We start from the raw sequence: 16,986 nt of genomic DNA on the forward strand, positions 1-16,986 counted from the left end.
TGCAGACACGCAGCGGCGGCGGCCTCTCACTCACGCCCTGCAGGCATGCAGACACGCAGCGCTCTCACTCACGCCCTGCAGGCATGCAGACACGCAGCGGCGGCCGCTCTCACTCACGCCATGCAGGCACACAGACACATAAAGGACCCACCACACTTTCCACTCATACCACAAAATATACTGAGTTTAAACAATCACCAAGTCCGTTTGTAACATATATCATAAACCATTAACAATTAGCAGTCAGTTCAAAGCCAGTATATCCACAATTAGTGCACTATACAATGACCTGAAGCAAGATTCTGCAGGTGCTGGTAATTACCAGTACCCTGCCCAAAATGCAAACTGCCTCTTATATACCAGTCATCTGTAGTTTGCCCCAAAAGATCTTACTACTCCTTTCCTGCGGATTACCAAAACCAAATAGGTATAACCCCTCCTCAGGACTGAGCTGTGTGCCAGACGTCTCTGTGCGTCTTACCAGCAGCCTGTTATTACCCTTATATCTCTCTCCGCGGATTAGATGGTCCTTGTCTGCTCCCGCAGTGGACAGCTGGGAGCAGAAGTTCCTCCAAGAAGAGCTTGGAGTGCACCTAGGAAGTCCACCCGCCAGCAGTCCTGGCAGCCAAGCAGAGTTTACCCCATCTGGGGTGCCAAGATCACTTGCGGAAAAATCACTCTATAACTGTGGGGTTATAAAGTAGGTAGTGCTGGGCGCATGGGGGATCGCTCCACCACAAGCATGCGCACCGTTTGCAGCTCCCGTCCGGCTTATATGTTACAAAGTAGTGCATATTCATAGAACGCCTATACATATACATAGTCTACCCGTGCCTCCTCTCGCTTCTCATGGTAATCAGGTCTCCTCCCCTTGCACCTGCGAGATGAACTCTTCAAGTTCTGGTCAGTATAGATTAAGTACCTCTTCTTCCTTGCTGATGAACTTTTCACCCTGTTGCTCTGCGCAACCTCAGTTGTTCTCTGGCTTCTGACCAAACTGCCAGGCCAGTTTGCACTGGAATTTGGGGTCATCTGTTGCTGATACCCACAACTTCAAGGACCAGAGGAGGCTTCTCTTTGAGCTAGGAAATAGTAGCCTAGCAACGTTATCAGCACCTGGTATGTCTTTGCAAACAGCCCCATACGCCTCCTTTTGTGCCTCCTTTTGTCTTTTCCAAAGTTTCCCCAGTCTTGCACCATCAATCTAAGGTGGTTTAGACTCCCCATCTCATAACCAGTAGCATTTTGAGAACTGTACATTAGGCTAAGACTTCATAGTAGAAAAGATGCCAAATGAATACTGAGGCAAGTATGTGTTCTTTGGATAGTATTTAGGGGAAAATGCAAGAATGAGTGACGAGACTGCCCACTCACAGAAGTCTCTTCATACTTATGCTGATAAATCCAAAAGCAGCGTTGTGGCAGCAGCTGATCTGAGCCAGTGTGTTTTTCCTCCAGTGGCTTTTGATTTCTTTTTCCACTGTCTTGCTGTCTTCCCCACCCTGAAATACCTTGCTACCCTTTTTCCTGGCTCATTCTGTTTTTCCTTCTTGTTCTGGTCCTTGGAATGTTTGCAGATTATGGAGTTTAGAGTGTGAGGCCTGGGGACAAAAGGAGTGGGAAGTGATAGTTTGTCAGTGTCCGGCAGCCATTTTTATGTGAATTTTTCTGCCAGGGAGAGGAATCTTTGAGAAACCTGTTGACACACTTGCAATTTTTGTCTTGCAGTTTTGATTTGTCTATAAATATTTGATTTTTTTTTTTTTTTTTTTAATGGCAGTGATTGTTGTTGCAGGACTCGAGTGGAATGACCCTAGTGATGCTTGCTGCTGCTGGTGGGCATGATGACCTTCTCCGGGTCCTAATCAGGAAAGGAGCTAAAGTTAATGGTAGACAGAGAAATGGAACAACTGCATTGATACACGCAGCTGAAAAGGTTGGCTTGGTTACTGTTGTATTTGTGGTTCTTGGCTCTTTTACTTATGCTTAAAAGTGGTACACAATTTTTTTCCTTTGGAGGGTGCCTAAAAAGTACTTAGTAGGATATAGCAGAGTGACCTTAACTGCATAATTTCAGCAGCTGTGGTTACTGTAATGTAAATAAATTGTGTGTTGTGATCTGTGGCTACACAGGATCCAAACTTGGGAAACTTTGAGAGCAAATCTCTGATTAAGCAGGGATTACTGTTTGAGAGTTGGGAGATGGAGATGGTGACAAGCTCTTCTCTTTTGTTCAAGTTGGTTCATATGTTTTCCTATGTGCTGCAGATAGAAGGGAGCTGGAATCCAGTTTGGTGCTTAATGCAGAAATACTGTATTCTTCCTGTGGTGTTCACTGTTGCAATACTTAGAAAAAAAGTAAGAATTGTAAATACTCATGGGTATCTACTTGTGTGAGTCTGAATTGCTCTTTATTAGTCATGGGAGAGAACAACGTTAATTATGTCATGCCTCATGCTTTGGATTTTACTGATGGATTTTAAATAAATGTCACTTTATATACTGAAACAAAACCAAGTAGAAGACAATATTTTCTACTCCTTGTGGTTTTGCATTTTTTTTTCAGAATTTTCTAACAACAGTAGCTATTCTTTTGGAAGCTGGGGCATATGTGAACATGCAGCAGAGCAGTGGCGAAACTGCTTTAATGAAGGTAATTTCAGTGTTTGTCCTGATACAGTTTAATAGTAAATACTTTTGGCAAACTGATAAAACATAAAAGTGTATTTGTAGAGTTGATTTAGGGAACATGTTACTGTATTTGAAAATCAAATACTACTTTTAGTTATTCTGGGCAGTGTTTTTACCCATTTTTTAAATTTACTGTTATATCTAAACAATAAATGCAGATGCCGTCAGCAGTGCTAAATATCGCTCATCATCCTCTTCATTGACTCAAAGAAATGCAGATGTGGTCTTATAACTGACATAATCTGGTTGTCAGCAGGAAGATAAGAATTCACGTGGGTGTTGCTGTGACTGACTTTTGTCATTTCATTGCAGGCCAGAAGTAAAATAACTGCTTTGCAGCCTCCTTCCCACTGTCTGTTCTGCTGTTCTGCACCTTTATCCCTATCACAAAGGAAATTTTTAATGTATTGTTTCTTAGTTTGTTGTAATTGGAAAATCCCAAGATCCTTAAAACAGTCTGTGCTCCTTTTGTTTTGTTTATATTAAATAATTTCACCAAAATTCCCTGTCGTGATAAACTTGCTTAACTTATATGTAGGCTGTTTAAGGCAGTTTGTTTGCAGAAGAGGTTACAACATGCCTTTCTGTCCAAGACAGTGTGATACTGTTTCTTTTCTTTCCTCTGCAAGTGTGGAGAATTCTATAAAGAAAATAACACACTTGTGGTCTCCTCGGCCACTTCAGTCCAAAATCTCTTCATAATTTGGCTACCTCCATGAACCTCAGTTTTTATCTTCATTGTTTTTAAAGGTTTTATTAGTATTTGATGCAAATCTGTACTTACTTTCTAATGGGCAGTCTACAGTGACTTATTCCAGATCTTTGTTTTGCTGTGCAGATACAAAGAATAGGGTCTTCATTTCCAGTAAGTTAGTGGAACAGATTCATCCATGTGTGGATAAATACATAAATGTGTTTATCTAGACACTTTTATTTAACTGGGTTGTTTGTGGGGGGACAGGTGAGTTTATTTATGGAAGATTATGGATTGAAAGCACATATGAAAGTTCACAGCTGAAACAAATTTTAGAAATTAACTTCTGAAAGGCCTCATGCTAATAGAAATTTGTTTCTGGTGCCTTTCCCTAATTTGTCTAAGTGAAGTGTTTGAAAACAAGAGACCAAGGGCATATGTTTGCATTCTTCAAAGTAAAGCTTTCTTTAGACTTTCCTGTACTTTTGTTGAGTCTTCAGTTGATAAACCCTGAAAATCTTGTTGTAAGTAACACTGAACAGCCTTGATCACAGCAGTTAGTAACAGTGACTGTCTACAATAGCTAAATAACAATTTGGAGCAAATTATATTAGTTTACTTCATGCCTCAAGTATTATTTGAACTGAGATTCCTAGAGACAGACACTTGGAAGTATTACTTTAGTCATTCTGAATACTTATGCAGAAATCCATTTATTCAGGTAAACAATTGCAAGAGTTAGTGAACTCCAGCAGATTAGATATTTTAACAGAACTTTTGGGGTTTGTTTCATGTTTGAGTTAATTGATCCACTTGGTAATCCTGAGTGGTGCTGCGAGACCAGGTGTATAACATTACTATGGTAAAGGTAAAATATTTATGGCATGTGCTTCTGAGTTCTTAATTGTGTTACCATTCACAGATTAAATGCCTGAACTTGTTTTCTGAATTGTAACTAATTTTAATTTTAATTCATTTCTGCAGTTCTGCTTACTGCAATGTTATGTTCTGTTCTAATGGGAAATTTTACATTGTTGTCTATCCTTCCATCTTCTCACTTTCTGTACAGGCTTGTAAAAGAGGGAATTCTGATATAGTGCGGCTTATGATTGAAAGCGGAGCAGACTGTAACATTTTGTCAAAGCATCAGAACAGCGCGCTGCATTTTGCTAAACAATGTAATAACGTACTGGTGTATGAGCAGCTCAAGAGTCATTTGGAAACGTGAGTAGACTGTACTTTTAAGTCTGTTCTGGTGAACTTTGCAATAATAGGCATGTCAAAATTTTGGTTTAAGTCAAGGGGAAGAGGGGAGATTTCAGGAAATAAAACTGATCTGATTTGAGCAGAAAGCAAACTAATAAATCACGTGAAAATGAAAATGATGTCAGTTTAACAGTTATCAGACAGTTGCTTAAACACTGAGTAAAAAGATAGAAAGGAGGAAAAGGGAATTACTAGAAGTGAAAGATTCCTTAAATTAAAAAGACAGCAGTTGGGAAAACTAAAAAAATGTGTGACCACTGGACAGTTGAGTGTCAACTCTTAATATGGCATGCCAAATAAAATATATTGGTAAAAACCATAGAAAATAACAGAAGAACACCAGACAAACACCATGAAAAGTCAGTGCAGATAGGGTGTTAAACATCAGTTGTGAGCTGAGAGTGCCAGAGGTAAAGCTTGCATGCCAGTAAGTGATGGAAATGAAAATCTTCATCATGTAACAATGACTGAGGCGGTGTGGTATATGCGGTATATGAAGCGTTCATGTCATATGGTTATGTAAAAATATACTTAGCTGATGAATATGGATGTTAAATGAAGACAAATGTTAAAGACAAGGAGCAAACTCTTTAAATGGTATTTTAGAGGAATACTGATAGTTAATGTATCAGGGCAGAAAATTGTAACCAATAATCTCTAAATTCAGAGGAGAGTCAGGGAGGGTCTCAGCTTCTGCAGCTCTGAGGTGATATTTTTGCCATGAGTGTGTAATTAGTGCTGGAAAAACATTGTCTCAATGCAAGATCCTTTTATTGTTTTATGATTATTTTATTCTCATTATTTATCAATATAATATCACAGAATCACGGCATCATCAAGGTTGGAAAAGACCTTGAAGATCATCCAGTCCAACCATTAACCTAACACTGACAGTTCCCACCTACACCAGATCCCTCAGGGCTATGTTGACCTGATTCTTAAACCCCTCCAGGGATGGGGACTCCACCACCTCCCTGGGCAGCCCATTCCAACGCCTAACAACCCCTTCTGGAAAGAAATGCTTCCTAATATCCAGTCTAAACCTTCCCTGGTGCAACTTGAGGCCATTCCCTCTTGTCCTATCGCTTGTTACTTGGTTAAAAGAGACTCATCCCCAGCTCTCTGCACCCTCCTTTCAGGTAGCTGTTGAGGGCGATGAGGTCTCCCCTCAGCCTCCTCTTCTCCAGACTCCAGACCTTCTCCAGGGAACCCCCAGTTCCCTCAGCCGCTCCCCGTACGACCTGTGCTCCAGACCCTGCACCAGCTCCGTTGCCCTTCTCTGGACACGCTCGAGTCATTCAATGTCCTTTTTGTAGTGAGGGGCCCAAAACTGAACACAGGAATCGAGGGGCGGCCTCACCAGTGCCGAGTACAGGGGTCAGATCCCTTCCCTGTCCCTGCTGGCCACGCTATTGCTGACACAAGCCAGGATGCCATTGGCCTTCTTGGCCCCCTGGGCACACTGCTGGCTCCTGTTCAGCCGGCTGTCAATCAACACCCCCAGGTCCCTCTCTGACTGGCAGCTCTCCAGCCACTCCTCCCCAGGCCTGTAGTGCTGCTGGGGGTTGTTGTGGCCCAAGGGCAGCCCCCGGCATTTGGCCTTATGGAAACTCCTCCAGTTGGCCTCAGCCCATGGCTCCAGCCTGTCCAGGTCTCTCTGCAGAGCCTCCCTACCCTCGAGCAGATCAACACTCCCACCCAACTTGGTGTCATCTGCAAACTGACTGAGGGTGCACTCGATCCCCTCGTCCAGATCATCAATAAAGATGTTAAACAGGAGTGGCCCCAAAACCGAGCCCTGGGGGACACCACTTGTGACCGGCCGCCAACCAAATTTAACTCTGTTCACCACAACTCTTTGGCCCCGACCATCCAGCTAGTTTTTTACCCAGCAAAGCGTGTGCCCACCCAAGCCACAAGCAGCCAGTTTCTCCAGGAGAATGCTGCGGGAAACGGTGTCAAAGACATTTCTAAAGTTAAGGTAAACAACATCCACAGCCTTTCCCTCATCCCATAAGCAGGTCACCCTGTCGTAGAAGGAGATCAGGTTTGTCAAGCAGGACCTGCCTTTCATAAACCCATATAAGACAGTCTATCAAGTTGTTTGTAGTCCAAGCTCATTCTCTTTTAGTCTGGTGTTTAGAAAGCCCTGGCTGTTTCCCATCCTAAATCTATATTGACAAACTGCTTGTAACGCAGTATTACTGTAGTATTATGTAGTATTATTCTTACTCTATTTTACATAGTTACTAGTGCTCTTTCCTTTAGAACCTTATTAAATACTAAATTTAAGCATACTAAGTCTTAACAAGTAAGATCTTTAAGCAAGCACTTTCAATTTGCAATGATCCTTGCAGTAGTCATCACCATGTTGAGGCTAGGGAGCCCTTCTGTAAGACAGAGAAATTTATGAAACATTTGTAAAGTGAAATGTCACATTAAAATATTTTATTGCAACTAGTAAAACACAGATAAATACGTTTCCAGGGCAATGTTGTATTTGCCTATGAATTCTACAGGAACTCAGTTATGTAATTACAGAATCACAGCAACACAGAATAGTTGAGGTTGGAAGGGACCTGTGGAGGTCATTTTCTCTGAGCCCCTGCTCAAGCAGGGTCATCTGTGGCCAGTTGCCTGGGACCCTGTCCAGATGGCTTTTGAATATCTTCAAGAATGGAGACCTCACAACCTCTATGGGCAACCTGTGCCAGTGCTCAGTCACCCTCACAGTAAAAAAAATGTGCTTCCTGATATTCGGAGGGAACGTCCTGTGTTTCACTTTGTGCCCATCTCCCCTTACCCAGTCACTGGGCACCACTGAAAAGAGCCTGGCTCTGTCCTCTTTACCCCCTCACTTCAGGTGTTTATTGATATATATATATACACATTGATAAGATCCCCCTGAGCCTTCTCCAGGCTGAACAGTCCCAGCTATCTCAGCCTTTCCTCCTCTGTCAGATGCTCCTGACCATCTTTGTGTCCCTTTGGACAGTCTCCAATACATCCATGTCTCTTGTTAGCAAGGAGCCTGGAACTGGACATAGTATTCCAGGTGCCATCTCCACGGTGCTGAGTAGAGGGGGAGAACGCCCTCCCTTGACCTACTTTGACCTGCTTTGCCTAATGCAGCCCAAAAAGCAGCTAAATGCAGTTAAAAGCAGAAAACCAATTTTTCAAACTTAGAAAATTTTTTGAACTTAGAAAATTTGTTAAAGTGAGCAGGGGTGGTTGAAGTGGATAAATGGAGTATGCTGATTCTCCCCCAGGGAAGGAAATCATGAGTTGCAAGTTAAGGTTTTGAAGGCAACAGCAAGCATGCAGATAAGTGATATGGTACCCGCTGTTCAGTGTATTGAAACTTTGTGACTCACTCACTCACTATTTGATGCCTTTGCCAGTTTGTTTGCTGTAAAATCTGCTACCTTCAGTTTTGGCTAATCTGACTACTGAGTTTTGGATACCTTGGACATGTAATTTTGCCAGTAAAATGGCAATGGAAATTAAATACTGATAAATACAAAGTGATGTCCATGGGGTATCAGTGTATGGAGGGAATAATACAACTCTTTACCAGGTGAGACTCATTATCTGAAAATACCAGTTCAGTTCTTGTCAGTCAAAAAGGAAGATAATACAGTAGTAGTGGAGCTGAAGATAAAATTTAAATCCATGGTATCCCAATGCCTTAAATAGTTATGTGTTATTCCAGTTACCTTGTTTCAAAAACAGATGAAGCATAAAGAAATAAAGATGATCAGACATAAGGAGAAGCTTCTGGGAGGATAGACCGAGGGAGGTGATGGCACCTTGGGACAGATTAGGTGGTCAGAATTTAAAATAAAATCAGAAAACAACAACAGAAAAGCCCTGAGGCAGGTTCTGCAGCCCATACTGTTAAATGATTTAGTGATAGGTTTGAAGTGGAGGAATATTTTTACACAGAAATACTGAATTATGGATCGTGTTGCAGAATGCTGTGGTCACATGGGATTGCGGAAAGGACTAAGTATATCTAAGGAGAGGTACAATTTGGCTGCAGTCTCTTAGTTTTGGATGCCTCTAAATCAGATTGCTGGAAACTAGGGACAGTGTACAAAAAAAACCCCACAACTGCTTAATTTCCCACATTTAATCCAGCTTTGTCTAGCATCTGGAAACTAGGCTAGATGGGCTTCCGGGCTTGGTTTGGTATGGTAATTCTTGTGGTTTCTTTCCAGTCAAACACTTAAGTTTTAGATTCTGCAGATGGTAATCTCAGCTAGCAGGGACGGGAAATGTGCTCTGAATAATAGCTAAAAAAGCTATAAAGCTGAGAGAGCTGGGACCTTTGCATTGCAAAAGCATTTAAAACTCATTTGTGTCAAAACAGCTTTCTGAAGAGGATTACTTGGGAACCTGCTTGTAAAGGTGCCAAATACTGTTGGTTTATGTGGTCTCTCTTTGAAGGCTGGGCTGCTTGCTTAAATTAAATGCTGCCCCTCATCCAATCCCCAAAAAACAAACAAAAAACCCCCCCAGTTTGGCTACTTAATGGTAGTTTTGCTATTTTTTCACTGCATTATTAGTAGGTTTTAACCAGGGACTGCTTTCTTCCGACAGTATTGCCAGTAAAATTACACAGTGACTTACTTGTTTTTTTAATATCGTACTTACAGTCAGGTTGATAAATCAGCCACTCTGGGGAAATGGTTGTCTCTACCCACTAGGTACGTGTTGATGTTTTGGGGACATCTTTCTACCTAAAGAGCCTTCAAAGTACGTGGCTAGTCAGAATTTTTTTTTAATCTGCTGCAGTGCATTTGTCTCAGCAGTTTATTTTTGTGGACCCAATAGATGAATTTCACAAGCAAGTCACTGATAAAATGTGTTATTAATATAGTTATTGATAAAGTACTGGGACCTGGGTTTCATCTATACATAAATGCTAGGGATAAAGGCACTCACTCCTGAAAAGTGGGAGTCCAGAAAGGTGATCTGGAATCCTTTTTTGCGTCAGCTCTCACTAAGTCTATGGTAAAGTGATTTTACTGTGCGAAGCACAGGCCTCACTCGTTTGGTCTTCTAGGCTCTCAAGAGTAGCAGAAGATACCATCAGGGATTATTTTGAAGCTCGTCTTGCTTTGCTGGAGCCAGTCTTTCCAATTGCATGTCATCGTCTCTGTGAAGGGCCAGACTTTTCTACGGATTTTAACTATAAACCTCCACAAAATGTGCCAGAAGGTAGGGGTGTGTGTTTTTTTTGTGGTGGTGGTGTTTTTGTTTGTTTGGGTTTGTTTTTTTTTTTTAAAAAAGGAAAAACAGTTTGTTAAGAAACTGCTTTTTAAGTATGTCTTAAACTATCTGCTATGCGAAATTATTGTTGTGTGACTGATTGCAGTACACTACATTAAGGATGCTCTGATCATGGAGCACAGGCAGAGCAGCAGAACTAGGCATGTTGTCAGTGGAGTTTGTGTGCGTCTTTTTAAGAGTTTTTCCTAATTCCCACATACATCAGCTGTTTTCTTCTGTTCTGGGTTATGTTGGCTCTGTGAAGGTTGCATTACTAAGTAATAGGTATTAGAGGAGTGGTTTACCTTAGAATTAATAATTTTGAAAAATCTTAGGTTTTAGTTTATTTAGAAAATCTCACCGTGGATTTTTGTAGACAGTCTGTTTTTGCACAGAATACTGAATTACGGAACTCGTTGCAGAATGCTGTAGAGCGCTATCATGATAGGAATGCAGTCTAGAAGTACTACAGAAAAGAAGGCAGCATTAATCAATTCTGCTTTGCCCATGGACCTTTTGAAAAAGCTGGGAAGCAAATTTCCAAGATACTTGGGAATGTGTCTCAATTCTTTCAGGAATCCAGATACTAATCTCTGATACTTGGCTTAGTTGAGTCATTTTTATTCACCTTTTGAGTATAACAGGAAAATACCTACTGATATACTGACTTTTCTCAAAATTATAATACATTAACATAACACTGAGATACTACTTAAACTAAGATTGAAAGTGGTTGTGTCTGCCCAATTTTCTCCTTGTTATGAGTTGTACTATAAGTCTTCCAGTTCTTTATTACAGGAATCCTTTACAGAATTAAGAAACCTTACATAAGCTCATGTATTAAAATGAGGCATTTCTGAGGATTGAAGATTGGTGTTTATTGAATGTAGCTGACTGGGCTCAGCTGTCCTTACCAAGAGAGTAGACAACACAAACCACATTAAATTCCATAACTCTTCAGGTGAACTTAAAACTACAGAGTTTTAACTGTACTGAGGATTGCTGTATCCATTTTGCTTTCCTTTCTAATAGCCACATAAATTATTTCTGCTGCCAGAAGACCTTAATTTAGTGACCAAGGCAGTTGTGTTCTGTGCTGGGGTCCACTGGCTTGGGGTTTAATATATATTTGTACCTAACTGTCTTCAAAGGTTCAGTGTATGCAGTTGTTTTCTAAATAGTGGATCTCATATCAAATTCACCTGACTGAATTGCCCTCCCTTTCAGGATCTGGAATTCTTCTCTTTGTTTTCCATTCAAATTTCTTTGGTAAAGAAGTCATTGCTCGGCTCTGTGGACCATGCAGTGTACAAGCTGTGGTTTTAAACGACAAATTCCAGCTCCCTGTATTTTTGGTAAATCTTTTCATATAATTGATTGACTGTAAAACTGCATTGTAAATTTTTTTATGGAGCAGCCTGGGAAATCTTAATGCCTTAATTTGGATTTTGAGTATTGTGAAGGGTCATGATAGGGTTTTTTTAAAAATTAAACAATTTTTCTTTGTATATGGAGGGAACTGCAAACCTTGCATGTACTAGACTCCATGAAAATTTATGACTTAAAAGGCAGGGTTATAGTGCTGGAGAACATGCTTCCAGGTGGCCATGCTTGAGCAGGGGGTTGGACCTGATGATGTTGAGATGTCCCCTCCAACCTCAACACACCTGTGATACTGTGACTTCAGAACTGAGGGTTTGAGCAGGCAGGTGAGAATTCTGAATTTAAAACAGTTTCACTTTTCAAATTCTCAATTCAAGCCTCTCAAATTTTTGACCCAAGAAACTTCTAAAGTATTTAACAGCCTACCTCATATTTCTAATGATTAATTATTTTACTTTATCCTATTTTTAAAAAACTTAAGTACATCACTGCAGTTTTCAAGTCCTCTTGTTTTCTGTGTGATTGCACCAAAGGTTCTTTGCAGTATGCAGTATACACAACTTTCTTTCAAAAAATACATAGTGGTACTGTCATATTAGTCCACTCGCACAGCACTTTGTCATATCCTGCCATTAACTTTGTACACTTTCTTTTTCCTTTTAGGACAGTCACTTTATTTATTCCTTCAGCCCTACTGCAGGCCTTAACAAGCTTTTTATACGGTTGGCAGAAGCTCCTAATGCCAAGGTACAAGATGTTCTCAAAATTAAATGTGCATGCTAATTTGTTGTACAGTAATTCTTCCATAGTCTAAAATGCTCCTAGTTGTATGTTGCAAATGTAAAACTAAGGACTTTCCACTGTCTCCTCATCCCAGTCCCCATCAGTTACAGTTCCATCCTGAGACATTGCCAAGGGTGTTAGTTCTGTCATAATTAAATGTTTTTATGCTGCAGTCAGAATAATTCATGCACCAGGATAAAGTAATGTTACAGCTAACATTTTCCCCATCTACAATTTGAATTTAATGACTAACACATACATGGAGTGTCAGTTATTTTTTACGTACAAATGTTTTTGCTTGTCTGGTTAGGAGAACTTGGAAGTGTTTACTAGGATATGCAGTCTGCTTTTAAACATTCTGTATAGTCTCTTGTATTTTCCAGGTGGTTTGGGCAGTAGTCCCACTACGTGTTGCAAGATGAATAACAGATCCTGTTCTAATAGCATTTATTTTATCCTTTGAAGACACTCCAGTGCGTTTTCTAGATCTTCAGATTTAAAACTTACACTCTTACATGTTTTATTGTGCATCTTTTTTTAAAAAAGGGAAAATTTGAACTTGTATTCAGAAGGATGTATATGTCTAGTTCAGCTCTGGGGCTAACTTGTTCAGCTACCACCCAATGCAGTAGTATTCTACTTGAGTCCTTTTACAAGCCATCCATCATACAGTAGGGCTACTATAAACTGATTTTATTAAACACAGATTGTAAATACCTTTTTTTCTTTCTCAGTCACTAGCAACTGTATGCCTTTTCTCATGCTATTCTTGTATTCAAAGTGTTTAACACAGTAGTTACATGTGAACAACCTTCTATGAAATGTTTGTTTGCTTTTACAGGTAAAGCTGCTAATAGGAGCGTACAGAGTGCAGCTGCAGTGACCTCACAGCTGCAAGCATGTTGAGTGGACTGACACTTCTTTGGATATACTTCTGATTCCTCTGTTTAGAGACTGACCAAGCAGTTTGGAACTTTCTGGCACCACGCTCTTAAGTTCCCATCTCACTGTCACTCGTTGGCAGTCACATAGGAAAGTGTGTGTTGGAGAGCAGTTGAATACACTGCACTGGTGGGACAGGGTTGTCAGCTTTTTTTACTTTGTACAGATGTAGATGTAAGTATTTGTGCCAATACATATAATTCTGTTTTTCTTTAACTTGTGGAGTCCAGACTGCATATTTCAGCTTTTCCACAATGTGGAATGGTGCATATAAGAACTATTTAAGGTAATTACATGAAATGTCTTTTTTAATAGAAAGATCTTTACCATTTGTACACTAAAATTTTCTACTTATCTCACTGTAATGTTTATATGTCAAATGCAGAACTGTCATATACTTGGAGCCCTGGGGAAAAATTACACTTCTAAGTCACTGCATTATGAATTGCTGAGGGCTATGTTCTGGTTTGAAACTTGTAGCGCCTGTCTCCTGATGAGAAAGCAGTTATGCTTAGAGTGATTCCCTTCCAACAAACACAGGTCTGCAGGTGTGAACAAAGACATGAATAGGCTCAATTCATAGAGGACTGCAGTCTGATTCCTAGTTATGTCAGTGTTTTAAAACTACTTTTGTATTAGAGAAGCAACTGATAGTTTTACAGACTTTAACAGATCTTAACTTCTGAGTTTAGTCAAGTGACATAGGAAAACAAATACAAGCTGAAAATAGCTAACCAGAAAACTTGTAACTACCTTAAATGTGCAGGCAATGTTTTTTTGTAGACAAGAAGATAGATGGAGAATTTCAGATGTTCTCAACCTGACAGATGAGAATATGTACTCTCCTTTAATTCACAAATTCAGTTACTTGGTGCAACAAGCTGCTACTTTTTTTTTATTATTATTTAAATAACCCATTTGATCCGATGACAGCAGTTCTGTAATGGTCCTGTGCTGTAAAATACAAATGGAATACTTCTTCATGAAGTATTAAATATTTTTCCTTGTAAATTAACCAACATCTTGAAAAGTGAAGGAAAAAAAAAAGATAATTCAGATTGTGCCTTTGCTGTTCTGGTTGCCACATGTAGTTTACATGCCACTATGTGCCTATATAATTAGCAAAACTATTGTGGATAAATTCTTAATGTATTTGAGTGCTCACCATCAAAATGGTGCAGATTTATTGTATCCTTTTAAGAACTGTGACTTTGTAGTATGAAGTTCAATTAACCAGTTTTTAATTTTTGGTTCTTGAAAGTTTTAAAGAATGCCAAATAACTAAGCAACAGCACACTTATTTCAATTTTGTGGAATGTCACGTTAAGCTATATAAAATTAGAACAGCAACATAACATACAGTCCTTTCTGTTTTGATTTAGAATAGTTGCCTGTGTTTTTGTGAACAGTATTGATGGATGTTAACAAGTCTGGGTTTTGAACAGACTTGGCATCTCCACCTCTGAAATCTGTTAGATACCTCATTTTGCTAAGTGTGAACACCTGAAATGCATGAACAGCACTGGCTGAGAATCAGGTATGTCACTACCAGCACTGGGGACTTTGTGTAGCTCTAGTTCATGTTAGTCACAGTGCATGGCCCCGGGAGTGACTAAGGAAAGGGGATGTTCCTAAGTGTTCCCTTGTGTTGGAATGACAGTTTCCCTGTATGTGGCTCCCCCTTCCCCAGCTACCCCTGCACCGTACACACAACCCTACACTCTGTGTGTGTGTAAGTGCTGCACAGCACGTGTCAGTGGTAAACATTTGAGCTGTTCATGGTGGGGACAAAAGGTTTTGAACGAGTGTCCATATAATATAGATGCTATTTAGAAACTGTTGTACAATCTAACCTAAAAATGTCTACTAATGCTCTAAGAGTTGACATAGGAAGTAGTTTGTCAAAGGCTGTTGATGTTGGGGGTTTGTTTTGTTTGGGGTTTTGGTTTTTTTCCCTTGAGGCATTTGGGAGAGAGGGAGTTCTACAGGACATGGGAATAAAATATGGGTTCCTGATGATTTTATTAAGGGATGGATTTTGCAGCCATCTTTCTCTTTTAGTTGGCAATATAAATTCAGAATCCTGACTAAAGATGCATAAAAGGCATATGAAAAGATGTTTGAAGCTGGTGTTTGTCTGATTTTATTATGTTTTCTTTATTCCTGCTAAGGAAAAGGTTTTGGTGGACAAAAGATGAGAAAGTAGCTACAATAAAAAAAACAATTCTTTAGGCACTGTGGAGAAATACCTTTGAAGTACTTGTTCAGTTTCTTCTTGCTGCTCTCTGTCAGCAAGACTCAGCAGCTGCAGTTCCTGTAAACTGCCATGGTAGTACAATGGTTCATTATCTTTCACTGCTACATCATTGGTACTTGTGTTCCCAGCTTTTCACAGGTACTGGAAGTTGGTGGATGAAGCAGCTGACTGTCACAGGTCCTCTGTGCTTTCTGCAACCGTTTTTCAAAAACAAGATGTTTTTCTATCAGTCTGGATGGAAGAAAGCTGTTTCAATACATGGAAGAGAGACAGTGCAGCTGCCCCTTTCACCAGCTGGGACTGCTCGGAGTGCCTGAGGGCCATCCTAACATCTTGTGCCTGTCCATACCTGCTACAATTCTGTCCTCACCCTTTGTCTTCCCATAGGGCACCGGAGAAGGGCCCCTGTAAAATCTATCTCCTTTAGGTCAGTCCTTCAGAGCAGTGGCAGCCCAGCAGCACTGGTGCTGAGGCAACACTGCATGATGTATTCCTAGAGCAGTGCTTTCAGTTTTGCTGGAGTCTTTCTCTCTAATGTGGAGCTCTTAAAAGCTAAGACTCCATTAAGAAGTGTAAGAGAAACAAAAAGGCCACATTCTTCTAAGCTGGGGCAGCATGGGCATGCACTGTAAGCCCCTCACTGAATCCTTAAAATTCCCCAGCTTTTCTGTGTCCCAGATAAAAGGGGAAAATATTTTTCAGATTCAAAACCCATCTTAAAATCTTTGCCTTTCACCCAGAGTAAGGAAAAAAAACCTAAAAGTGGACAGGACAGCACAGAATACAAGTTTGAGCAAGACTGAGGCAGCAGTCAAGGTTAGAGAAGGGGTCCTCTTAAAAAAAAAATCTCAGACATGTCAAGTACAGCAGCCAGGAGGACTTGGTTCTTTTTGCTGTGGAGAAACAATTTTAAATGTCTCAACTGTCATGCAGTATAGCTACAACTGACATTTCTTTCAAGAATTTCTGTAATATTTCCTGTATGATTTGAACATAAAGAGCTCCTCTGTGGTTAATTAATGCTGGCACAGACTCACCGATAGTGGATGGGTCAGACCTTAACACTGCCCAGCTCTGCTCATGTTCATGCCCCTCTTATGCCAGCAGCAGGCACAGCTCTGCTCTTCAAAAAACCAAACCCATTATGTATGGGAACTGAGAACCTTGTTACCACACCCAGGGCAACAGCTGCCTGCTCCAGAACTCCATTCACTGCAACCCTCAGGGCACCTGCCAGCAGCACAGATGCTTTCATCCAGAGCTGGAGGACATCTTGATCCATATCACAAACCCCGGTTTCTGACACACAGTCTTGTTCCCTGGAGCAGTTACTTGTACAGATTTCCCATAGCCAAAATTTATGGAAGAAAAGCCCAGTTAGGTCTGTTTCAGCAGTTGTACATCTCACACTGAACACAACCATCCATATCACAGGGGGAAAGCTGCTATCCCAGCCACACAGTAACAGCCAGAGCCTTTGCTTGCTTTTTGAAAAGCTTTATCAAGCTGGTTGAGATCCTGTCTGGAACAGTTTGCACAGATGTACAAGCATCTGAAATTTCCCTTGCTTTCCTGGATCTGTCATCTCTACTGTCTTAATGTTGGAACAGTTTTTACTTCTACAGCAGGATCAAGATTCCCCAAAACTACAAATGAACCCCACAAGCAAATATCACCCCATGCACCGCCCCCCCCC

General features: G+C 40.6%; 1 protein-coding gene across 1 annotated transcript in view; it reads left to right on the forward strand.

The window, feature by feature from the left end:
* MPHOSPH8 (M-phase phosphoprotein 8) overlaps positions 1 to 16,969 on the forward strand; it is a 37,722-nt gene extending 20,753 nt beyond the window's left edge. Inside the window, exons 10-16 of the mRNA XM_026858256.1 lie at positions 1,796 to 1,936; positions 2,567 to 2,653; positions 4,455 to 4,609; positions 9,720 to 9,874; positions 11,153 to 11,280; positions 11,972 to 12,055; positions 12,933 to 16,969. Coding sequence (XP_026714057.1) covers positions 1,796 to 1,936; positions 2,567 to 2,653; positions 4,455 to 4,609; positions 9,720 to 9,874; positions 11,153 to 11,280; positions 11,972 to 12,055; positions 12,933 to 12,974 — 792 coding nt within the window. The 3' untranslated portion in view covers positions 12,975 to 16,969. The remainder of the gene's footprint in view (positions 1 to 1,795; positions 1,937 to 2,566; positions 2,654 to 4,454; positions 4,610 to 9,719; positions 9,875 to 11,152; positions 11,281 to 11,971; positions 12,056 to 12,932) is intronic.
* Positions 16,970 to 16,986: the final 17 nt, after the last annotated feature.

The sequence above is a fragment of the Athene cunicularia genome, assembly GCF_003259725.1.
Source record: "Athene cunicularia isolate RWA chromosome 1 unlocalized genomic scaffold, athCun1 chr1_part1, whole genome shotgun sequence".
Lineage (NCBI taxonomy): Eukaryota > Metazoa > Chordata > Aves > Strigiformes > Strigidae > Athene > Athene cunicularia.